This window comes from Narcine bancroftii, chromosome 2 (assembly GCF_036971445.1).
Source record: "Narcine bancroftii isolate sNarBan1 chromosome 2, sNarBan1.hap1, whole genome shotgun sequence".
NCBI lineage: Eukaryota > Metazoa > Chordata > Chondrichthyes > Torpediniformes > Narcinidae > Narcine > Narcine bancroftii.
Window position 1 is genome coordinate 157,874,880 of NC_091470.1, and position 26,545 is coordinate 157,901,424.

Here is a 26,545-nt window from a genome sequence, read left to right on the forward strand (position 1 = left end):
AAATGGGAAGTGGGTTCGATGTTGTTCCAAGAACCAGCGTAGACTGGTTAGGTCAATAGCTTCCTTTTTAGTCTCACGAAAACATCAGATTTAAGGTTTCATTCCTTAAAGGGCATCTGATTTAATGGCTCAAGTTATTGGATTTATCTTCAAATTTCATAAAGACTATGAAAAAGAAATGACAAATACAGACAAATGTACCAAACAGGAATTTGACTTAGAAGAGGATAAGATTACAGTTATTCTACTTACATTTGGCTTTGGACTACTCATTAGTGCTGGTGGGAGTAAGGCATTGATAAATGCTTGTTGGCGTTCTTGATAGATGTATGCAAATCTCAGTGACTCTTTAGTATTCATAGAGGCAAAGGAAACAAAAGAGTTGTGTGGGGTTTGCATCTTATCTCTTTCTCCAATCATCAGCAGAACACAGTATCTGTAGAAACCAAATGAAATCAAGTATATATCATTGATTGGTGTACAGCCCAGTGAGTATAGTTTGGATCATCTTCAAGATTATTTTTCATGTAATAAAAAAAAAGGGATATTACACGAAATGTCCTTTGGTGGTAGACAAAGAGTCATTATCAGCAGAAATTTCCCAGTGCCCCTTACAGCCAGATAAAGAGAAGCAAAAGAGAGCACCCCCCCTTCCCCACCGAATGTCCACAGCTTCGCATCCAGCACTTCTTCATCCTCCGGCACGATCACGAAGCCTCTAGCACCCTCTTGATCCTGGTTCGGATACCTGGCACCCCTTCAGCCATTCGCAAGCTAGTCTCCAGCAGTACACAACCCAGTACGAGTCCTCGACTGCATGGGTTACTTGTCTTGAGTCACCAACAGCTCGCTGCTTGTGTGTTTTTTAGCCTCAAAGCTCCTCACTGGTCAGCTGCCTATGAGTTGTCTCCTCTGCTTCTTCTTTAATGGTGTTGGTCTCCCCATTTTCTGGTGCCCTGCAACTGTCCTCTGTTTCCCTGAAGTCTCCAAACCCTCATGGCCACTACCGATCAGAGGTGCTCCCATCTTGGGTTCCAACCCTGCAGTTGTGGGTTTTTGAAATAAATCTTGAGTTGGAATATAAAGAAACCAGAGTGGCATGAACTACCAACCTACCTATATCATCAGACACCTCTTGTTCCATTTGTAGAAGAGTTTTCACCATACGCCTATGTGTCACTTTAGAACCCACAACTCTAAAGTGGAAGTCATATACATGTTAACAAAGCAATTATATGCAATATACTTCTCATCAGGGCAATCATCAACAGTGCTGCACAATGGAAGAATTTGCAAAACGGATGCAAATTACTGAAATCAGAAATGTTTGTAGCAGAATTGATTACATTTGACAGCTGATAACTTTATTATGGCCATGCACCACTTTCCTGTTGGATGTCCTTATTCCACAAAAATGATGAAGAATCTTTTATTTCTGAATCAAGTCTCACATGTGTCCTACAGTCACAAGTCCATGGCATTGATATATCAGTAGGGCTCTCTTGGTCTCTTGATAGCATTGATTTTCTGTGGCATCTTAGCCCACTGCTACGGTAATATTTTGTTTTCCCAGTGTTTTCCCCCCCCCTCTTTGGAGGGTCCTAACTCTTGCTGGACCACATTTTCAACAGAGTTGACTACCCTTTTCAAACAGTGTTGACACAAGGTAATATAGGAAATCATAGTCAATACTGATTCAACCTTTTAATATCATTTATAGATGCACTTTACAGCAAATTAAATCTGAATAATGATCCCTTCCATGAATTGTGTACAATTCTAATTCTTTCAGAGCCCAACAACCACTAGGATTAAATTTGGATAACTCAAATCTTGCCCTTCTGTCTCTGTCGTGTGATTATTGACATATTCCACTGTTACTAGGAAGCCTTTAAAACCATAATCTCCTCAATTGCTGAGCAGAACACATCAGCTATACAATGAGTACACTGAAGTCATGGTAAACTTGTGACATTTTATCAATGACATCCTAGAGGTAAAAGCAACCACAGATAAATAATTTCAAGCATTTAGAATGGAATTTGAAGTCAGAATTTCATCCTGATCATCCCAATGCTGTGAAACCATCAGAAACAGATTAGAGCAGACAACTCTCCAGACACATCAGGCTCAATCAGTGCCACTCTTGCTTATGTGGGTTCAAATTTGACTCCAGGGAATTGAGCAAAGACAAAAAAATCCAGGTTGACACCAATTTAATTAGCGAGGAAGACCTGCTTTCAATTGAAACAGATGTTAACTAAAGCTCGTGTCAACCTATCAGACGTAGTAAAACGTCCCACAGTACAACTTGAAATAGCAGGCAAGTTCTTCCCGGTGGTCTGGCCAAGATTTGTTCTTCAGCTGACATTACTACAAATGGAAAGTATCTGGTCATTATCAGTGATGTTTCATGAAGTTCTTATCTAAACAACTGGTTACTGCGTGAACTTGAACAATCACAATAAAACTTCATGAATCCCAAGTTCATGAAAGAAGGTATTAAAAAAAATACAAAGGCGTGGGTTAAAATAAAAACACAAGGCTGGAGAAACTCAGCAGGTCAAACAGTGTACTTTAGCAAAGATACATCATCAATGTTTCGGGCTTGAGCTCTTCATCAAGCTATGGACAAAACGTGGACAGGCGCCCAAACAAAATTGTGAGGGGGAGAGGCAGGGGGAGGAGCACAGTACCACAGACAGGAGGCAATAGGTGAATAAGGGAGGGATGGAACACAAGCAAAGGGAGGGAGGGGGTAATGGCTCTGTGAATGGAGAGGGAAGAGGGTGGAGAGTTGGAGGAAAGAAGACAGAGGGATGGAGAGGGAGTGGCTAGCAGAAACCAAAGAAGTTGACACTAATGCCATCTGGCTGGAGAATGTTGAGGCAGAAAATTCCATCAACAGAGAGACCTCATGAAGGTTAGATGAACATATGCAATCCATTCACTGCAGTGAAAAATAAAAACAATATCTGTAAAATCAGTTACCTCTTCTGGCGACGATATTGTTTCACAGGGCACAACTCCTCGAAAAGTCTTTGGTTTGTAAGGCGAGGAGCCAAAAGAAATTTGTTGCTAAAAAGCAACTCATCTATTATTTGCTTTTTCATTCCTTTGGCCTGCAAAAAAAAAAATTAAAACCATCAACTGTTTTCAAGAAATCAAGAACATAAATGGTGTCAAATTACACTCCCATCCATTTTGGTGCAGAAAATACTGAACTTTACTCATTTGCACCCCCAAATAGAATATCCAAGATGGTAACAGTTAAACCAAGTATGGAAAGTGTGGAGGAGGGGGTGGGGGATGATAGTTTGTGTAGAGAGAAGGTGGCAATAATCTAAGCTCCTGCATAGAGAGTTGAAACGTGTGGAAAGAAGCCAGAGATGATTAAAACCTGAACAATTCTCTTTTGGAAAGAATGAGTACTGCTGAAGAGGGGAAGAAAAATGTGCCAGGATTCAGAACTTAGAAGAAGCTATAGCTATAATCCTCTTAGATTAGTTTTTTAAATATTCAGGACAAATTAGACACAATGCAACATGTGTGATACGTATATATTTTAGTGTTGAATATAGCTTAATAAGCCCAAATGTTTAAGAATTTAACTTGTGTACATGAAATACAGTTCCCAGAGTGGTATGGTTGCTCCAGAGAAATGGAACGGAGGTCAATCCACAGAACCATAAGAGAGGCATGGAGGATCACTGGAGTCTTCCTCCCATCGACATGATCTACGAGGATCATTGTCTGAAAAGGGCGTGCAGAATTGTTGAGGACCCCTTCCACCCCGCACACAGTATCTTTCAGCTGCTCCCATTGGGAAAGAGGTACAGGAGTATCAGAGCCAGCACCCACCAGGCTGAGGAACAGCTTCTTCCCATGGGCAGTGAGAAGGCTGAATGACCAAAGGAACTACTCACTCTGACCATCTGAGACTCTCATACTTACAAAACAATATTTATTTATATCTATGAATACTTATCCTGCAAATGTATTGTTTGTCTATATGTGTGTTATGTCTGGTTGTGTATCTGCACGCTTTACACAGAAAATGCTGTTTCGTCAGGTTGTACTGGTGCAATCAAATGACAATAAACTTGATTAGTAGAAGGAACAAAGTCTCAGAGTAACAATGTGGCAATGTTTAATATTATTTCAGCAATTGGAGAGAAACCAATATTCTTACAGGAACAATGCGAGATATAATAAATAAAACACACACAAAAGAAGTACTTACCTGGATAACATCAGATGCTTTGTCTACATTCTCCTTAAAAATCATTATGGTGGATGTATAGCTTTTTATATTGTAATTAGTTAGGATTTTCTCAGTCTTTTCTATACCAGTCTCCACATAACCAAATTTAATGTAATCTTTAAACTGGAAGGCAGTCAACTTTAAAAAGAGAAGTTAATGTTAGAATAGTAGCTTAATCATTTGCCACAATGTCTACATTTTGGTAGTACCTTACATATACTAATATTCACTCTGTCATCTGAAATGGAGAATACAAGCATTTTACAGATTATAGTGTACATCTCTAACTACACACCAGAGGACAGAATATAGTAACACCCCTGGTATCTAGAAGTCAAGCACCCAGCAGCTTCAAGAAACCAGCAAAAAAAACCGAAAATAAACACAAAAAATTAAAGCATTTTACAGATTATAGTGTACATCTCTAACTACACACCAGAGGACAGAATATAGTAACACCCCTGGTGTCTAGAAGTCAAGCACCCAGCAACTTCAAGAAACCAGCAAAAAAACCCAAAAATAAACTCAAAAAATTAAAATAAATAAGAATAAAATAATAGGTAAAAAAATAAGCAAGTTTAAAATGTTTTCTGAAGTAATACATAAACCTTTGAAGATGGGAGCAAATGTTCAGCCAGTGGAGTGCCTTGTTTGTGCTGTTTGAAAATGTATGAATAAAGTTGTGTTTGAATAAAATGGCGTCACCCAGATTAAAGAGCCTGTTGATGCTGCTTGCTATTTGGATGTCTTCTTATCTCTGCTTATTAAGTAATTTCAGTCTGCAGCTCTATCTATCTGTGAACTTGGTTGGTGGGGGGGAGGCGGTTGGGGTTAATTACCTATACTGTTATTGTTCGTCTTTCAGATGGCTCTGTGGAGGGTGAGGAACCTGGAGGTGCAGCGATGGTTAAATGTTTTCAAATAATTTAAATTAGACATACAGCATGACAACAGGCCCTTTTTGCCCATGAGCCCGTGCCATGCAATTGACCTATAATCCCCGGTCCGATTTGAAAGGTGGGAGTAAACTGGAGCACCCAGAGGAATCCCACGCAGACATGGGGAGAACATACAAACAATTTACAGGCATTGTTGGATTCGAAGCCTGGTCCCAATCGCTGGCATTGTAACAATGCTTCACTAACCGTGCTGCCTGACTGAAAATAAAGTAAGGTTTATATATTTATGCAAGTGAAGTTTGTTCAATGTAAGTACAGTATAGTATTTTTGTCTTTTATCTTTTAAATAGTTTATTCTTAATGCAGATGTATTAGTTAGGTATTGTAAGAGCAAGTCTCAACCAATCGGAAAGTTCATTTATCCAGCATCTTCCAATCCCCATAGGTGCCGGCTACCAGGGGTTTTACTGTATTAAACTTGGTGCTACTAAAGATTCATACATCTCCAACAAATCACAAACTCTAAAATTGCTATTTGAATGTTAAAAGATATCTAATTAAACTGAACACTAATTATTTAAAGAGAAAAAGGATGCTTGAAAAGAAGCATTATATCTATCAAATAAATGCGCTTTGGAGCTTAATTAGTTTAGCTGTCTGAAGTTTTAAATGGGTCATTAAACAATGAACATCTCAAAAATACTTAGTTACACTGGGTAAGAGACAGAGAAGGCAAAGGAACTGACAGAAACAATAAAAATGTAATTGAAATTTAATTCCAAAATAGAGTAAAATTTGTAAAGAATTTATATACTAAAACCAGAGAGTATGATTTATTGGGGCATTACCATCATGGTAACTTCAGCCAAAATGACCTGTACATGAGGTATATTGTCAATTGTGTCTCTGATACAAATTGCACAGCAAAATTTTTACAAGCATCAAAATTCAGAACACTTCTGAATTTCTACAGTGAAAACAAAAATCAAATAATCACCTATTCACTATGGTTATACCTAGTCCTAAGGAGGGAGAAAAAAAAGTTTAAATCCCACTCTACGTATCAATGATATTATTTCTGTACAGGCTATTGCAATAGCCCGGCCCATTAATCACAAGCAATAAATATGATCATATTCTGAACATAGCCAAATTGATGCAGATCATATGAAATGTTCTATACGTAAATACCTGGTGAAAGTTTTTAAAATGAAAACAAGTTAAATGTGTCTTAAATGAGAAATTGATGGCTGGATTCTAAATTGACTCTGACATTATTGCCGTGACAGGACACTTCAGTGTTGTCCATCCAAAAAAGCAAAAGCACATCAAATGTAATAAACAATTCAGGTTAAGCCCTTCAAAATCAAGAACCAGCAAACTTTGTAAAATGACCGTAGCAATCTTACCACTGAAAGGGATTTCATTCAAATTTGCTCAGGTTCTTCACATTCTGACAAATATATACTGTACATTTCGGCACACAAGTCGAGTTGTGAAACCTAAAAAAAAATACTCAAAAGGGGGAGGTGGGGGGTTGACATATGCCAGATATACTTTTGAGACCTTAAATTCACCAATAAGACCAGATTGACGTCAATTCAGTGTACAAGTCGATGCTGGAAGTACCTTCCCACTGGTACCACTGCTGCTCCCCAACACTTCCCTACTGCTGGGCACCGCCATAACCACTCCTACCTGGGACCCTGAGGTCGCCGTCACCACTACTGCCTGATAGGTCAAGGTTCCTGCTCCCACCGGGAGAAAATGTCAGCACTCCAGCTCCGTGGGCTGTCGCCGCTGCTGCCTGGTAGGCCGAGGTGCTTTTATTTTTAAAGTTCATTTACAGCTTTGTTACTTGAGATTGGGGTGTTTTAAAATTTTTTTGGGTTATTCCTGGGAGGTCCAGACAGCCTAAAAAATTAGTGGTCGACTTATACATTGGATATAACATAAATCCCTTAGAATTAGGCTGAAAAATGGGGTCGACCTACGCCAGTCGACTTGTACACCAAAATAGATGGTAACATATACATAAAACATAATGTATAGCATATAATGGCACTGTTACATGCTGCAGTTTAGTGAACACAATAAGATAGATTACCTTGTACAACAGCGGCACTACAGACTTCTGGTGAAATATTAATGCATGTGGCTTGTTGTCTTGCTCCCACGATGACAAAAATTGTACATAGTTCTTAGCAGTTATCTAAAAATTAAATCCAAATATTTTGTTACATTCTAAATCATTGGACAATGTCACTGTCTTTTGATTTTTCTGTTGGTCCCCAATCCTTGACTCTAATAAGTCTGCACATCTGCATGGCACAAAGAGAGAATTTTTAAAAAAATGTATGTGGAGAGCAGTACATGCAAGGCTGGATAGGAGTCCTTTGGAATATTCATATCAAGGTACAAGAAGGGGATGGAGTTGCGCATGGACACAGAAATCATACACATTGGCCCGAGTGGTGTGTTGACAAAACTCACATGAAGTTTGAAGTGTTAAACAGTTTGGCTCAGTTTCAGGAGACGATGGAGTCAGTACCTTGGGACAGGTTTTAGGCCTGGCCAAAATAACAAGCTTTGGTCTTCGCAATTGCTGGCTAAAGAAATTTTAGCATAGTCCCATTCAGGTGGACAATACTATGGGTGCCTTTGAAGAGAATGATGTGGTGAAAAAAATATTCAAGGTTGAGGCGTTCTAGGATGGGAATGGATGGGTGTCACAACTATAAAGAGTATTTTTGTTATGGCTAGTTTTGGGATTGCAGGAGGATCGGAAACCGGTTGGGGAATTCTACTGTGGAATCTAAGAAAAATACACAGGCTTATAACGTGGTCACAGATTTTGGAATGATGAAAAGTCTATAAATCATATGTCAATATAACTATTGCATTAATAATTTTATATGAAAGTCATAGATGAATGATATAAAAGTTAAAAAATCCCAGTTTCTCCCAGGACCTGATTACTTAAAAACATACCTGATCCAGAAGCTTACTTGACAGAAGGTTTTCCACAAACTGCCTCAAATTATCGTGAATGACAGCGCTTTTAAAGAATGATACTCTTCCACTGATGACTCCCACTATTGCTGGATGCTGATACACCCCAAGATGATTTAAAAGGTGTCGCTCATACCCTGAATCAATGACACCAATCCCAACTCCTGAAAGGAAATCACAATTAAAGTAATATTTATTCATCATGAACATTACTAAAATGTACAAGAATATTTTACTAATTTCTATCACCCAACCTAATTTATAGTGTTCTCCATAATGTATGAGACAGACATTTTTTCTTTATTTGGCACACTTTTAAATTTGTAATCAAACAATTCCTGTGATTAAAGTGCCCATTCCAGATTTTATTAAAAGTTATTTGCATACAATTTGGTTTAACCATGTTGAAATTGCAGCTCTTTTTAAACACATCGTATCCTCATTTCAGGGCACCATAATATTTGGGATATAGCAATGGTATGCATATTAAAATAGTCATGTTTAGTACTTTGTTGCATATCCCTTGCACACAATATCTGCTTGAAGTCTGCGATTCATAGACATCATCAGGTGTCTAGGAGGAGTCACGTGATGGAGTAGTGGCCGGACGGGGAACTCCAGCCCTCTCCAGAAAAGTAAAAAAAAAGACAGTGAAAAAAACGAAGGCACAAACACAAAAACCAAAATAAAGTGAAAATAAAGGTGTGGAGAAAATGGCAGCGAAAAAAGAAAAGCCAAAAGCAACGGGAAGAAGAGAAGAAGAAAAGACGTCGGAAGAAGAAGGTGAAGGCCTTACCTGTCCGAGGAGGCCCGCCGCGGAGAGAGAAGCCCGTTCGCTAAGGTCAGCTGAATTCCCGAACTCGGGACTACAAAAATGGCTCACGGAGCCAAACATAAGTGCGCAACTGCGCATGCGTGAGGAGTTGGTTTTTGCGGAGGAAGCAAGACAAAAAGAACACTGACGGGAGGGGGGACCAGCTGAGGAGTCGATCTCCACAGCTGAGATTGACAGCCACAACAAAGCAGCAAAAGGAAAACACAGAAAATAACAAGAGCAAGAAAGAAGAGAGTAAAATGAAATCAAAGAAACAACGGATGACCAACCCAGAGGAAGAAGACCAGCAGCAAGACACTTCTAGTAAAAATAAGAAGACCAAAAATACCCAACAAAATAAAACAAACAAACCAACAAGAAAACCAGAAGAGACAGAGGTAAAGGACACAGATCCTGGAGTGGACTCAGAAGAAGAGGAAGAACACAGAGAAATGGAAGATGAAGGGAAGGGCAAGACAATGGATATATTTTTTTTAAAGAATATATGGAATCAGTAAAAGAATGGCAGTCACAAGAATTGAGTGAAATAAAAAGAAGAGTAAAAAGTACAGAAGAAAAAATGAATAGATTAGAGATGATCATGCCAGATATAGGAAAAAGAGTGGACAAGGTGGAAGAACGAGAAACAGCTGTAGAAATGGAAGTAGAGGACTTAAAAAAGAAATTAGAAGAATCTGATAAAAAAGTTAAAGAGACACAGTAGCTGTTAGCTCAGAAGATAGATATAATGGAAAATTATAATAGAAGAAACAATATAAAGATAGTGGGACTTAAGGAAGATGAAGAAAGCAAGAATATAAGAGAATTTATAAAAGAATGGATCCCCAGGGTCCTAGGAAGACCAGAACTACAGGAAGAAATGGAAATAGAAAGGGCACACAGAACATTAGCCCCTAAACCACAACCACAACAAAAACCAAGATCCATTCTAGTAAAATTCTTAAGATATACAAGAAAAAATATATTGGAGAAAGCAATGAGGAAAATAAGAGAAGACAAAAAACCACTGGAATACAAAGGTCAAAATTTTTTTTTCTATCCAGATATAAGTTTTGAACTCCTGAAGAAGAGGAAGGAGTTTAATGCAGCAAAAACGATCCTATGTAAAAAAGGATATAAATTTATGCTAAAGTATCCAGTGGTACTTAAAATAGTTATTCCCCAGGACAGCAAAACAGACTATTCTTGGATCCGGAGGAAGCAAGAAAATTTGCAGAACAACTACAAAACAGACAGAGAGAGAAAGATATGTATCGAGAACAAAAATGACCACAAACTATATGTTTGTGTGTATGTAGGTATATATATAAATATATATATATATATTTATGTATGTGTATGTGTGTATGTATATATAAAAAAAATAGAATATAGGTAAGAACTAAGAAGGGAAAGAAAGGGAAGAAAGAAAGTATGGGGGGAATTAAGAGAGTGACCATTGTTGTATGTGAAAATTAAAAATTTTTCTGGGGGGGCTGGGTGGGGAAGAGTTATGGTCACTGCGAAATCAGTTGACGCTTGCGAGTGAATTTGCAAATCCAAATGGAGAGGGGAGATGTGGTGCCCGACAAGGGACAAAGGGCAACTCAGGAAGGGGAGGGGATAGTGGGGTTAAAGGAATTTTAGATAGGAGAATAATGGAAATATTTTATGTTTTAGAAATGTTGTCTTATAATGAGTTCAAAAAAAGAAAGCAGAAATGGATAAGAAGGAAAGGTGATGATGAGGAAACAGAAAGGAAAGATAAACAAAGTACGAAATGGCTATGTTGAACTATATGACTTTAAATATTAATGGAATAGATAACCAAATCAAAAGGAAGAAACTGCTAAATTTACTGAAAAAAGAAAAAAATTGATATAGCATTCGTACAAGAAACACACTGAACTGAAGTGGAGCACAAGAAATTAAAGAGAGATTGGATAGGACATGTAACAGCAGCGTCATATAATTCAAAAGCTAGAGGAGTAGCTATATTAATCAGTAAAAAATGTACCAATTAAAATAGAAGAGGAAATAATAGATCCAGCAGGGAGATATGTAATGATAAAATGTCAGATATATTCGGAGTTTTGGAATTTATTCAATGTATATTCACCTAACGAAGAAGATCAAAAATTTATGCAAGATATTTTTCTGAAGATAGCAAACACGCAAGGGAAGATACTAATAGGAGGGGATTTCAACCTTAATTTGGATTCAAACATGGATAAAACTGGGAAAAAAATTAACAGAAAGAACAAAGTAACCAAATTTATAATTAAATGGATGCAAGAAATGCAACTTTTGGATATATGGAGGAAACAACACCCAAAGGAAAAGGAATATTCATATTATTCGGGTAGACATAAAACATACTCAAGAATAGACCTATTCCTGTTATCCGCTCGTATGCAAGACAGAGTAAGAAAAACAGAATATAAAGCTAGAATATTATCGGACCACTCACCCCTGATATTGACAATAGAGTTAGAGGACATCCCTCCAAGAATGTACAGATGGAGATTAAACTCCATGCTACTTAAAAGGCAGGATTTTAGAGAATTCGTTGAAAGACAAATTAAAATGTACTTTGAAATAAATACGGAATCAGTGAAAGATAAGTTTATACTATGGGACACAATGAAAGCATTCATCAGAGGGCAAATAATAAGTTATGTAACCAAGATGAAGAAGGACTACAATCAGGAAACAGAGCAGTTGGAAAGGGAAATAGTAAATATAGAGAAAGAATTAGCAATGAAGGAAGACACAACTAAAAGAGAATTGGCAGATAAAAAATAAAATATGAAACACTACAAACATATAAGGTGGAGAAGAACATAATGAAGACCAAACAGAAATATTATGAACTAGGAGAAAAAACACACAAAATTCTAGCGTGGCAGCTTAAGACAGAACAAACTAAGAGAATGGTATTGACATCAAGGAAAAAAGACAAACAAATCACATATAATCCAACGGAGATTAATGAAAACTTCAGAGAATTCTACGAACAATTATATCAAACTGAAAACGAAGGGAAAGAAGACAAAATAGATGAATTTTTAACTAAAATTGAACTACCGAAACTACAAACAAAGGAACAAAATAAATTAACAGAACCATTTGAAATAGTAGAAATACAAGAGATAATAAAAAAAACTACCGAATAATATAACACCAGGAGAGGATGGATTCCCAATAGAATTCTATAAAACATTTAAAGATTTATTAATTCCTCCCCTCCTGGAAGTAATCAACCAGATTGATAAAACACAAAGCTTACCAGATTCATGCAAAACAGCAATAATTACAGTAATACCAAAGACAGGGAAAGATCCACTCGCACCAGCGTCATATAGACCAATATCTTTACTTAACACAGATTATAAGATAATAGCTAAACTATTAGCAAACAGATTAGCCGACTATGTACCAAAAATAGTAAATCTAGACCAAACTGGATTTATTAAAAAAAATGAACAACAGACAATATTTGTAAATTTATTAACTTAATTCATGCAGAAGGAAATAAAGCTCCAACAGTAGCGGTTGCTTTAGACGCAGAGAAGGCCTTTGACAGAGTAGAATGGAATTATTTATTCAAAGTACTGCAAAAATTCAGTTTACCAGAGAAATATATTAATTGGATTAAAGCATTATATGAGGGGCCATTGGCGAAAGTAACAGTAAATGGATATATATCAAAACAATTTAACTTAAGCAGGTCAACAAGACAGGGATGCCCACTATCGCCCTTATTGTTTGAGTTAGCCATAGAACCACTAGCAGAACTGATAAGAACAGAAAATAAAATAAAAGGGATAAAAATAAAAGACAACGAATATAAAATCAGTTTATTTGCAGATGACGTTATAGTATATTTAACAGAACCATAAATATCAATAAAAGAATTACATAAGAAATTGAAGGAATATGGAGAAGTGTCAGGATACAAGATTAATGCAAATAAAAGTGAAGCAATGCCAATGAATAATGCGGATTTCTCAAAATTTAATAAAGAATCAACATTCAGATGGCAAATGCAAGCAATAAGATACCTAGATATACAAATAAATAAAAATCTCGGCCATCTATATAAACTCAATTATTATCCACTAATGAAAAAATTACAGGGCGATTTAGAGCATTGGAAAGATTTACCACTACCACTAATAGGAAGGATAAACTGTATTAAAACGAACATTTTCCCAAGGATACTATACCTATTTCAGGCATTGCCAATATACTTGACAGAGAAATTCTTCAAGGAGTTAAAGAAAATAATAAGGAAATTTTTATGGAAAGGGGGGAAACCGAGGATAGCACTAGATAAATTAACAGAATGGTATAAACAAGGAGGCTTACAATTGCCAAACTTTAAAAATTATTATAGAGCCGCACAATTAAGATACCTATCAGATTTTTATCAAACAAGGGAAAAGCCAGATTGGACTAGATTAGAACTAGATAAAATGGGGGAGAAGATACCTGAACATATATTATATAAATGGGATGAAAAATTGGTACAACGTAGGAGTTCTCCAGTATTACATCATCTGCTCAATATTTGGAAGAAGATTCATGTAGAAAGGAATAAAACAAATTACCAACTACCAAAACTAATACTGACGCAAAATCAGCTAATCCCTTTTACAATAGATAACCTTTCCTTTAGAAAATGGGAGAAAAAAGGGATCAAAAGAATAGAAAATTGCTTTTCGGGAAATAAATTATTATCCTTTGAACAAATGAAGGATAAATATAATACAACTCATGATACAGTGTTGGCATACTACCAACTGAAATCCTACTTGAAGGACAAATTGGGAAGCAGTCTGAGGTTACCAGGGGGAAGTAATTTTGAATATGTGATTACAGACACAATGATAATCAAAAAAATTGTAACAAATATGTATATTAAACTACAAGAAAAGGAGAATGAGGAAACAAATGGTAAAACTAAACAAAAATGGGAACAAGATCTAAACATAAAGATAAAGAAGGAAATATGGGAGAAGTTATGCTCAGGAACTATGAGAAATACAATAAATACGAGGTTACGTATGATACAATGTAACTGGATACACAGGCTATATATTACACCTCAAAAGTTAAATAAATGGGACCCATCAGTATCTGACAGATGTTTTCGCTGTAAAAAGGAAATGGGAACAACAATTCATGCAATTTGGACATGTGAGAAAGTGAAAAAATTTTGGGAAGATCAGATATTAAATAAAATCACAAAAAGCAATATACCAAAAAACCCAGAGATCTTCCTCCTAAGTAACATAAAAAACAAAGAATTTGGACTTGATTTGGATGGAGCACAAAAAAGATTTGTTATGATAGCCCTAGCTGTAGCAAAAAAAATGTATTATGTCAACCTGGAAATTAGAAGATAACTTGAGAATACAACAATGGTATATAGAAATGAATAAATGTATTCCATTAGAAAAAATAACCTATAATTTAAGAAATAATGTTACAATATTTCAACAAATATGGGAGTCATACATGAAACATAATAGAGAAAACCTACTGGGACTTCTATCACCTAAAACGACAGAAGGAAAAGAGAATGAAAAGAACTGACTCAGTGGAATTTCTTGTTTATTTTTATTGAGTGACAACATTGTTTGACGGGTTTAATGTATCTTATTTTCTGAACTTTAAGTAAATGGGAGGGGAGGTAGGGAGGGAGGGAGGGAGGGAAGGTGGGGGAGAAAACGACACTGTATATATTCAAGAAGGAAAATGTATGTATCTTGATAATATGGTTTATAGTGTGAAAATGAAAAATTAAATCAGGTGTCTTCTATGGTGATGCTCTGCCAAGCCTCTACTGCAGCCACCTTCAGCTCCTGCTTGTTTTGGAGGCTTGTCCCCTTAAGTTTTCTCTTCAGCATATAGAAGGCATGCTCAATTGGATTTAGATCAGGTGATTGACTTGGCCATTCAGGAAGTTTCCCAGTTTTTAGCTATGAAAAACTCTTGTTGTAGCAGTAGGTTTGGGATCATTGTATTGTTGTCGGATGAAACACCCCCCAATGGGTTTGGAGGCATTTGCTCAAACACCTCATAGTTCATTTTGCTACGGCCATCAGCAGTTACATCATCAATGAAGTGCGCCAGTACCTGTGGCAGCCATACGTGCCTAGGCCATTACACCTCCATCACGTTTCACAGATGAGGTGAAGTGGTTTGAATCTTGGCCAATTCCTTTGTGCCTCCAAACTTTGCTCTTGCCATCACTCTGATACAGGCTAATCTTGGTCTCAGCAGTCCACAAGACCTTTTTCCAGAATTCTGCAGGCTCTTTTAAATACTTCTTGGCAAACTGTAATCTGGCCATCCTGTTTCAGTGGCTCTAGTGGTTTGCATCTTGCAGTGTATCCTCTGTATTTCTGATCATGAAGTCTCCTGAGGACAGGAATCATTGACACATCCACACCTGCCTCCTGAAGCATGTTTCTGATCTGTCGAACAGGTGTTTGGGGATTTTTCTTCATCAGGATGAGAATTTTACTGTCATCAACAGTCGAGGTCTTCCTTGCAATACCAGTCTCTTTGCAAATATTGAGCTCAACAGTACATTCCTTTTTCTTAATAATGCTCCAAACAGTTGATTTTGGTAATCCTAAGGTTTGGGCCATGTCTCTTACTGTTTTATTCTTGTCTCATAACGACTTCTTTGACTTTCATTGTCCAACTCTGGTCCTGCACCAACGAAGCAATTAAACATACCTGAGTAATCACAAACAGCTGTGAAGGCAAATGTCCCCAAATATTATGGTGCCCTGAAAGTGCTGTCATTTCTACATGGTCAAACCAAAATGTATATAAATAACCTTGAATAAAATCTGGCATGTTCACTTCAATCAAGTGAATTATTTGATTACAAAAAATTTAGACCTGCAGAACACGGGCAAATAAAGGGAAAAATAAGTCTTTGCCAAAACATCATGTCCAGCCCAAAATGTTCTGGCACGGTAGCCTTTCATTTTGCATAAATGGGGATGCTTCACACAGGTCTGGACAGCAAATGACACTTGGTAAAAATTTTAAAGAGTTGAAGCACGGATAGGAGAGATCTGGATGGTTATGGAATAGGAGCAGGACATTGGGACTAGCGAAATAATGGTCGGCACAGACTAGAAGGGCTGAATGGCATGTTCTCTGTGCTGTAGCGTGCTATGGTTAATCTGATCTTATCCCACCCAAGTAAATGTACAAATGATTTAACCATATAGTTTGGACCCGATTAGCTAACTGCATTATCGAGTTTGTTAACGTTAAAGCAGTTATCTCTTCAAATGCAAGTTTTCCAATACATTGTGAGACTGACGTACCGAGAGGTTCAAGCTCCTGCACCACCTCCTTCCAGATTGGCTCAATGTGAATACAGCTGAAACACCAATCGGAAGTTACTTTGATGAGATAAGGCTTTTTATAACTGTCTGGCACAACTTCATTCATGTATTGAGAGAAATGCAGCAGGTATTTGTCATCAAATGAGTCACGGGCAGAATTAAACTGAAAGTTAAAGACGGACTCATCAAAGAAGAAGCTGTTATATTTATGAAAACTCCGGAAGTGGTGCTGCGGTTGTTGGTGGTTCCCTAGCTGCCCATCAGTATCTCCATATTTATCAAAATTCAACCTTCTCTCTTCATTTGAAAGAATCTGAATAAAGAAAAGAGCTGATGAGTTCATGCAAGAACACAACTTTCAGTTAACTTTGTATAATCCATATTGATTAATAAGCACGTGATAATGCCGTCACATAGTGGCCTTTACCCAACCCACGTTTTTATAGTCCTAAATTCTCAAGCTTGTAAAAAGAAAAACATATATTAGAATGAGTGCAAATAGGATGCAATTTCAAATTTAGAAGACAAAACGCAGAAAGAAGCAGTGCGTATAGTATTGTACAACACATGTAAATTTTTGTGCAAAAGTGTAATTTTGGAAAAAATTAAAATGACCGATATAACTAAAAGGACACAGTTTTAAAGGTCATAAAAACAAACCATAGTCCTTTGTGACTGTATGCACTTGAATGTGGCTACGCAAACTGAGCAGACCATAAATAAAAGGTACACCTAGAATTTCAATTGATTTTTGTTCAAGAGGCCCAACTTTAAGATTTACAATAAACTAATTCGTTGCTAAGCAGATCCAATGACATTTTACTGAAGAAAGTAGTAGATCTGGAGGCAAGGAATCGAAAAGAATCATCGGTTTAAAAGGAACTGAATTGGGTCATCTTTTTAAATTCTTCACTGAATTTCTCCGCGAGGTACCTGCTCATGAACTGCTGTCTACAATACCTGAAGTTGACAGAGCGCATCGATCGCTAATTTCTAAATCTGTTCCTGGTGGCAAGTATGTGAACTTGATGTTGGTCTATGTCAAGGCACCAAGGTACTCAAATACCATGATCCTCAACACTAACAAAATGAACATTCTACACACCAGTATCTACAAGGTCAATTGCAGAGGTGAGAATTAAAGGACAATTCGGAAAAGAGTTTTGCAGCAAGAGTGAAATGTATTCAAAGAGTGTTGGCATAATGCATTTAACCTCCACATGCAAATAAATAATGTGGCAAAATTATTGCAGAGTGGCTCAAGGGTTACCAAAAAAATGCTACATTAAGTTATTTTTATTATACTACAATATATGAAGTCTATCAAATAAGTTCGTTGACTAGCAATAATGGAAATAACAGAGGAGTAGACCAGTCAACCTTCTGATTCCCAAACAGCAATAGAACAATATTAAACATTCTTCATAAAGCCTATCTGACCACATTTTGCCTTGTGACAGATTCCTGACTACTTTATGACCCTAAAAGAGTTGATTATAACTCCATTAGGCTTTATGAATACAAATTGAATGATACTTTCTCTCACTGGACAATTCATGCCCCCACAAAAAGATTCAAGCTACAGAAGTGTCTTTTAGGGATAATCCTATATGTGGGAATATGAATAGTAAACCCTTTAAATGGTAATCATTTTATTTCCACTGAAAGGTTTTTAAGTACCTCGTAGGCCTTGCTAATCTGAATGAACTGATCTTCTGCCTTTGGGTCTTTATTTTTGTCAGGGTGCCTGAAAAAAAAATATTCAGCACAGGATGAAAAAAAAATGAATATCCAACAATTGTCATGCAACAATATAACACAGAATCCACTTAGCTAACAGGGCATTAAATACACTGGACAATGAACATTTTGCTTCCTGAAGACTTTTGGGTGTACTTTATGGATTTTGGGCTGCTGATCATGAAGATCACCTTAAAAATTTCCTATCACATACCATTTTTTTTAGATATAACCTATATTTGTAATTTCCTGTCATATTTTAAGTCTGCTAGTACATTGCCCACAAAACAAACTGTTTTGGTCAGTCCAAGCATGCCTGGGCATGCACCATTACAGGGGCTATGCAAATGTTATCTTAGGCCTGGGAATGCTTGGTCAGGATAGATGCAGACAGGCTAATAAAAGCAACTCACATATATAAATGCTGTGCATTTCATTGATATAGATTGAATGCATCTTAATGTACATGTTCTTCAGGTAATGATATAGTGAGTATGCATAATAGCATTTATTGTCCTCAGGAAGGTTCAATACAGCAGAAATATCTTGTCAATGTCACCACAGCTGCTATGTATTCTGTTACATTTATGGCGAGTTTATGCATAAAGCTCAAAGACACAGCATGACTGAACTTATTTAGAAAGCCAACGAGCTCGACTTCGTTTATAAAACTGGTGACCAAAACAAACCCTGGGCTCCTCACATTTGTCGTGCTACATGCGCAGTCAACCTGAGAGCTTGGCTCAGGTTATGCAATTAAACATGTTAAATTCAATAAAACTACTCCATCGAGGACACCTACAAGAGGCATTGTCTTAAGAAAGTAGCCTCTATCCTCAAGGACCATCAGCATCCTCTTCACTCTGCTTCCATCGGGAAAAAGGAACAGGAGCCTAAAGACAAGCCCTCATCGGCACAAGGTCAGCTTCTTCCCCACTGCCATCAGATTCCTGAATGATCAACGAACCAAAGACACTGCCTTACATTGACTTTTCGTGCACTATTTTTATTTATTGTTGGAAGGTGGTTTATATGAATGTTTGCACTGTGATGCTTCTGCAAAACAACAAATTTTGTGATTTGTTCATGACAATTAATTCTGATTTAATGTTTCTCCAATTTCTAATCTGAAATTATCTTTGCGTTCAGCTTGAGGTTGTCGAGCATAATCCCCAATTTCTTTTCAGGAAGCAAACCTTTTGAAAAAAATTGTTGTCCAGTGATAAACTCTGAGTGCATGTCTCATTATTTTTTAAATTTAAAACCCTGGTTTAGCACGCTTTTGATTACACAGAGTATAACAAAAGACCATTTGGTTGAAATCGGATGTTTAAGGCATCAATATAATTGTGTTTATTTAACTGTTATATCTTTATTTGAGGCTCAAACCGTGCATCTTGGCGCCTCACAGTTTGGCGGGCAGCAGCCTCCTTTGAAGAAGACCGCAGAGCCCACCTCACTGACAAAAGGCAAAGGAGGAAAAACCCAACACCCAACCCCAACCAACCAATTTTCCCTTGCAACCGCTGCAATCGTGTCTGCCTGTCCCGCATCGGACTGGTCAGCCACAAACGAGCCTGCAGCTGACGTGGACTTTTTACCCCCTCCATAAATCTTCGTCCGCGAAGCCAAGCCAAAGAAAGAAGAAAAAAAAGATATCTTTATTAGTATTCATACTTTATCTTAAAGTTTAAGGTGGATTACGAAAATGCAAAATGTCCAATGAACTTAAACACTGCAATATCTACAATATATGGCAAAAATATTTCATTAGAAAAATAAACCTCTGGACAAGCATCCATTTGCCATTCCAATTATAACTGAAGCTCAATTAGAAACTCACCATTCCCGAGCCAGCTGCTTATAGGCTTTCTTTATTTCTGCCTGGCTTGCAGTTCTGCCAACTCCCAGCAACTTGTAAGGATCAAATTCTGTTCCATGTAGGAGAGGAATGTTGAACAGAAAGACTAAAGCCACTAATGATCGTCCAAAAGCAGCCATTCTAAAAATGTTCAAAAATGATGCTATAAAATACGAAAGATTAGGCTGACAATAAAACAAATATAAAAATGAAAAGAACTTTTTGCATGCTTCAAGAGATGAGGAAGAAATGCTACTCCCAAAGTGGTGAATCAGTGGAATTCTCTGCCCAAGGCTGTCTAATTAAATACATTTAAGACACAGAAAGATTTTTGAAGGGAATTAAGGGTTACAGGGGTTAGGCAGGTAAGCAGAGTGGTATACATGGCCAGGTCAACCACAATCTTATTGAATGGTGAAGCAAACCGGATCAGTGCTCATTTCTTTGGTCTGCTGCAATGCCAGTGTGGCCTCAAACGTTGCATTCAGATGCTGATTTAAAAAATATATTGTTATTTCACTTCATATGAAATGTTTTGAATATTAACGGTGACACAAGTCAAAATAATCTTAATAGAGAAAGAACCAACATGCAACAGCAACTCGATCAAAACAAACCACTTAGTTTACAGCTTTTTGTTACAATTCTCATTCCATGGATTGACAATTATTGCTCATTGCAACCCCCTGCTAAACTGATGTAATAGTTCAAATATTCACCCATCAAAATAAATTGTATTCAATATATTTGTAGATAGCAGCTAAAGTTAAGGGGATTAACAATTAAATCTAATGTAAATTACAAAGACCAATGTGGTTCTGGTAGTTATTTGGAACTTCATAATGTGCCAGAAGGAACTACGATCAATCTTATTTTTAAAATTTATATGATGATGCTTTTCGGTATTTGGAAACTTAGTATATTGTCCCAATTTTAAGGAAGAATCACAGAGTTTGACTGTAGCACAATTACTTTAATAAGTCAATAGACTAGGTGTATTTTGGGGCAATGGTTCAGATGAACAATCGTCAGCATTCATAGAACACTATAGCACAGAAACAGGTCCTTTGGCCCTTCTAGTCTGTGCCAAACTATCATTCTGCCAAATCCCACATGATTTACACCTGGACCATATCTCTCCATTCCCCTTCTATCCATGAACCTGCCCAAATTTTTCTTAAATGTCAAGAGTGAGTCTGTGTTTACCACTTCAACTGACAACTCATTCCACACTCCCACCAATCTCTGTGAAGAAATTCCCACTAGTGTTCCATTTAAACCTTTCCCCCTTTCACCTTTAACTCTTTTCTTTCCTAACATCAGTCGGAAAAAAGCCTGCTTGCATTTACTCCTTCATAATTTTAAACACATATATCAAATTCTTCTATGATCCAGGGAATGAACTTGTTTAACCTTTCCCTGTAACACACTTCTTCAAGTCCTGGCAACTCCTCTTTTGGGCTTATCTATAGCCTTCCTGTGGTCAGGTGACTTAATTCCTCAAATAGCAAAAAAAAAGTCTATCAATCTTTCTTACAGCAAGGCCCCTGTTATCTGGTGACCAATTCCTGTTCCATTCCGTGGAAATTTAGCCAAAACAGGATGCATTAGGTGAAGGGCGAGATATCTTGTCACACAGACATAAAGAAGGGAAGGTACATACATGCATATTATCCTCGTATCACCCCCCAAAAAACTCTTCATTGCTGGACGATTCTACATCCAACAGCATTTTAAATTACAGTCACGGCTCTGAAATGCACAGACCTGGTGAAGCCCGGTGGCAGGTCATTTTCCAAGGGTGGCAGCACTCGAGCTTCCGCACCACACACGGTACCCTCCCAAGTAGAAAAGTGGGTGAAGTCCGGGGATGGGGAAGAGACTGAGAGGGGATTAACCCTTCAAGGTCACAGCCTAGACTCACACAAGCTGGAGGAGAAGCAGAACCCATTGAACTCGAGCTTCCAGCACAGAAGGGGAATTCATATTTTGGAAAGTTCCTAAAAAGAGACCCAGTTATGGCACAGAGATACACCGAGTTTGATTTTTTTTAAAAATGCCAGACCAACTCATTGGCCTCTCGCTGTTTTGCTTCTGGCCCACGGTGTTACGCTGCCGGATATGTGGCGGCCTGACTTACCCTGCACCCCGTTCGCATGGTCCTCGTCCGGGCCAAAACAAGCGATCACATTTGTCCCCGACTTCGGCCGCAGAAACGGCGCTTCGTCCTACCCGCCCGCGCCAACTTCCGGTTTGAATGGCGTCGCTTCCCGACCCACTCCCCGGCGGGTTGCCATGGTTTCCGGGCCTACGTCAAAACCCTGCACCATCGGCCAAGGCATGGAACGTGCAAGATGATTCTGAGGCCCGCCCCGGCTCTCCTCGCTCCACAGATGCTGACTGGCCCGCTGAGTATTTTAATTATCTTGTTTCCCTCTCGCCCGTTCTTCAAAGGACTGATTTGAAAGTGCAGAGAGATCATTTGAATCCGTGTGAGAGTGTAGTTCGTGGCCCATTTTCCTCCCATTGCTGTGTCAAACTTCAGACTTCTCCATACAGATCCTGAGATTCTTTTTTCCCTGCGGGCAAAGCAGAATTACCACTTATTGGTAAGACAAAACAAACTCGTTGTACACCTACAAACGAATAATGTAAACAAACTGACACTGTGGTTGAAGTAAAAACACCATGCAGAGAAACTCTGCAGGTTCAACAGATAGAGCAAAGATAAAGATACATAACGAATGTTTGGGGCTTGAGCCCTTCATTCACTATTTTCTATTCCAGTTCTAGATTACTACACGTTCAGAGGAAACTGCAGAACATTGTCCATGAGGAAAATCAATAGATCACTCAGGTTATGACATATCAAAGTTTTCCTTCTTAAAACCTTACTAGAACAGATAGGAAGCAAATCCCATTCAATTTTTGACCTCTTCAGTCTCTCCAGATGACTTCAGCCCCATTGAGGTCAGCATTTTTTAACCTAATTATATTGCTTCCATTATTATTCACTTCACTACACCCAGTTTCAAACTGGGACCAATGCACTTCAAACACATTCAAAATCAGAATCTTTTGTCAAGAATATGTCACAAAATTAGTGGTTTTTCAAACACATTCAGAATCTGAATCTTTTGTCAAGAATATGTCACAAAATTAGTTCTTTTGAGGCAGCATTATGGGTGCAATATTGCTATAAATTACATTTTAAAATATTAGTACAAGAGAAAAGAAACTGAGGTTGCATCTGTGGTTCATTGACCATGCAGAAATCTGATGGCAGAGGAGACAAATCTGTTTTTGTACTGTTGGGTGTTCATCTTCAGGCTCCTCTATCTCCTTTCTGATCGTAAAGGTTTCATTATTGCACAAAATACTACATTTAGAATGTAACATACTTTAACTTCTGTCTACTTTAAGACAGACAGAGAGTCGCTACCTTGTCCAGCACCTCTCACAGAGACCTACACCATCCGGTGTTCCTAGGTGGTCTCCCCTCCAAGTACTGCTTAGGTTCAAAGGTCAGACAAATCCAGGTGTATTCAGGCTATTAGGTCCTGTTAGGTAGTGGTGTGAAGACGGCATGGCCTTGAGAATAGAGGTGGCTTTCTAAAGACACCGCCTCCTGTAGATGTCCTCTGTGAAGACTGGTGCCCACGATGACACTGGCTGAGTTCACAACTCTGTAGTTTTTTTTCCTGTCATTTGAAGTGGCACCTCCATACCAAAAGGTAATGCATTTAGTCAGAGTACTCTCCATAGTACACCTGTAGAAATTTGCAAGTCTTTGGTGTCATACTAAATCTCTTCAAAACCCTCCCGAGTATTGCCACTGGCAAGCCTTCTTCGTGATTGCCTCAACATGGAAGCCCCAGGATAGATCTTCAGAGATGTTGACACCAGGAATTTGAAATTCTTAATACTTTCCACTGCTGACCTGCCATTTTTCATTCATTCCATTGAGGTTCATTTCTTTCATGCCTTAGCACAGACTCTGTTCAAGCCTTCCTGACAAATGTACAGAGTTCCTGCAGTCTCTAAACTGGAATCCCTGTTCTTTCAATCATGGCTCTCATGAAATGTTATCTGTTGGTATTGGGGCCTATGAAATATGAATCTTGTACATTCTCTTTTTCTAAGAATAGACTGGTTACACAGAAGGGCAGAGCAAGATACCCTATTTTTAAGCCAGTGTTTACCAATGTGCTTATGATCTCTCTGTACTCAAAATGAAAGGTTCAAGGTTTATTTATTGTCATGTAATAATACATAAAAATATAATGTACATGATATACTTCAACTTTTATGTGCCGTAATGCAAACAAAGGGTTGCCATGAACATTGCCCGACACCCCTGACAATAAGAGAAAGAAAAACAAAAGAGTGTGTTCCAAATCTTAGTCCGTTTAATTGGCGTGTGAATGGCTCGTGTTTAAAGCCAGGTCAGGTCATTCACACTGAACCAAGAAAACCTTTTACACTGGAACCTGGCATCATTTTACACAGGAGCCGAGCAAAACACATCAGCTCTGATACTACCTACCTTGGCGGGTATCAGGATGAAAATGACCCTCCATCCTGGTTTCATTGCATTCACACGGGTAAGTGAAACAGTTAAAAGGTGGTTAATTACCATCTTTCAAGGGCAGTGTAAGTGGATTCACCTCCAGCGCTCCCGCAGCCGCACAGACTCTTGTTCAAATAATTGGCAGCCCGAGATCCAGGTCCAAACCTCTGACGAGATCAGAAAATCTACAGCACCTGAGGCCCTTTGGGAGCCTTTCTTACCCTCAGCCCTCTCTTGAATCCTATTTGGCAGTCTTTGAGAATGGTCTAAATAGCTCTTTAGCCTGATCATATTTATCCTGTCCTCCAGCAATTTTTTCTGCTCAATATTTCCAGCATCTGCAGCTTTTGTGCTTCTCCTCATGGCAAAGAGGAGAATTTTAGGTAATGAGCAGGATTTTTATTGTCATATAACTCGCATCATGTCAAGTCAGCCTCCACACTATATGTCAGTCGAGTGTATCTCTTTGTTCCTTTACATCCCAACAATCTGAGTACTACCATATTTTTGTCCCATTACCCAACTGTCAATGTGTTGCAACTCAATCTGAGAAAGTTATCATATGATGCCCTCAATAAGTCAGATACTTTTGATTATATTGACCTGGGTGAAAAATCAGTTCTTCATGACCTTGCTTTCTCTTTTTTTATTATTCTCTAGGCCCTTAGCAACTCCCCCCCCCCTCCACCCCCCCAGAGATATCCATCCTATTTTCAATCTGAATCTTTCTCACATTTTATACTCCACTTTGGTGGGCATTCCTTCAGATACTAAGGCCTGAAGTTCTGGAATCCCCTTCATAAATCTGTCTTCCTCCCTCCCTTAGTTTAAGATGCTCTTTAAATCCTACACCTTTTAATAAACATTTGGTGACCTGTTTTAACATTTCCTTAACAAAAAACAGAAAACTTTGGAAGCACTCAGTCATACGAAAATAAGGAATAGGAGGTGGCTATCTCGCCATTCCTGGCCACTTTGCCATTCATGGTTAATTTTCTATCTTAGCACCATTTTCAATGAACCTCCATGGTTTTTCAAGGTAGAACATTCCATAGGTTTCCCAACCTGAATGAAGACATCTCTCTTAATTTCACCTGAATGGCAAATTCCTTTGTCTGAAATTGAACTCATGATCCTAGTGTTTCACTTAAGTGGACATTCCTTTCTTTGGCTTGGCTTCGTGGACGCAGATTAATGGAGGGGTAATGTCCACGTCAGCTGCAGGCTCGTTTGTGGCTGACAAGTCCGATGCGGGACAGGCAGACACGGTTGCAGCGGTTGCAAGGGAAAATTGGTTGGTTGGGGTTGGGTGTTGGGATTTTCCTCCTTTGTCTTTTGTCAGTGAGGTCTTTTGTCAGCCTAATAGCCTGAATACAGCTGAGATGGTCTGATCACAGAAGCTAAGCAGGCTCAGGCCTAGTCAGTACTTGGAGGGGAGACTGCTTAGGAACACCAGATACTGTAGGTTTCTGTGAGGAGCACTTGACAAAGTGGCGACTATCTGTCTGCCTTACGGTAGACAACATTTAAAGAATTTAATGCATGTTACATGATGGAATCTTTATATTCTAGCCTCTCAAGCCCTTTAAAAAAAAAATCTTCTAAACTCCATAATCTAATCTACAGCAAACCCACCATTTTCTGAACTAACCTAAAGAATCTTCGGTACATTGTCTCTATGGCAAATACATCCTTTCTTATGAAAATTGTACCCAATACTTAGGATGGGTCTCACCAAGACACTAAGCAATAGTGATTTCCATACACTTGCATTCAAATCCTCTCAATTAAAACTAAGCAGCACCAAAGTGACCAGTAACGTTTCAGTCCACAGGCCTGAACAAATGAGAAAATAAGCATGCTTTAAGTTGCAAAGAAGACAAGAATAAGCTGATGCCCAGTATTCATCTTATCCCATCAACTCTCAATGCTATTTCAATGACAACTCCTTCCACAAAAGTAGCAGTGAGGAGTGCATTCCATACACTCAGTGTACTCTGTATCCA

At 38.2% G+C, this 26,545-nt stretch overlaps 1 protein-coding gene and 1 long non-coding RNA gene across 3 annotated transcripts in view; one reads left to right on the top strand and one right to left on the bottom strand.

Moving 5' to 3' along the window:
• dnajc16 (DnaJ (Hsp40) homolog, subfamily C, member 16) overlaps positions 1-22,259 on the bottom strand; it is a 35,947-nt gene extending 13,688 nt beyond the window's left edge. The window contains exons 1-9 of one of the 2 annotated variants that reach the window (XM_069918852.1): positions 22,110-22,259; positions 19,952-20,110; positions 18,049-18,115; positions 16,348-16,681; positions 8,155-8,339; positions 7,271-7,375; positions 4,244-4,402; positions 2,992-3,122; positions 253-436 (exon numbers count right to left, since the gene is read on the bottom strand). In XM_069918852.1, the coding sequence (XP_069774953.1) occupies positions 253-436; positions 2,992-3,122; positions 4,244-4,402; positions 7,271-7,375; positions 8,155-8,339; positions 16,348-16,681; positions 18,049-18,115; positions 19,952-20,109 (1,323 nt within the window). In that variant the 5' untranslated portion in view covers position 20,110; positions 22,110-22,259. The remainder of the gene's footprint in view (positions 1-252; positions 437-2,991; positions 3,123-4,243; positions 4,403-7,270; positions 7,376-8,154; positions 8,340-16,347; positions 16,682-18,048; positions 18,116-19,951; positions 20,111-22,109) is intronic. The other variant, XM_069918851.1, reaches the window with a different exon arrangement.
• Positions 22,035-26,545, top strand: part of LOC138754506 (uncharacterized) — a 40,217-nt gene continuing 35,706 nt past the window's right edge. Inside the window, exon 1 of the long non-coding RNA XR_011351800.1 lies at positions 22,035-22,578. This is a non-coding gene — a long non-coding RNA (uncharacterized lncRNA). The remainder of the gene's footprint in view (positions 22,579-26,545) is intronic.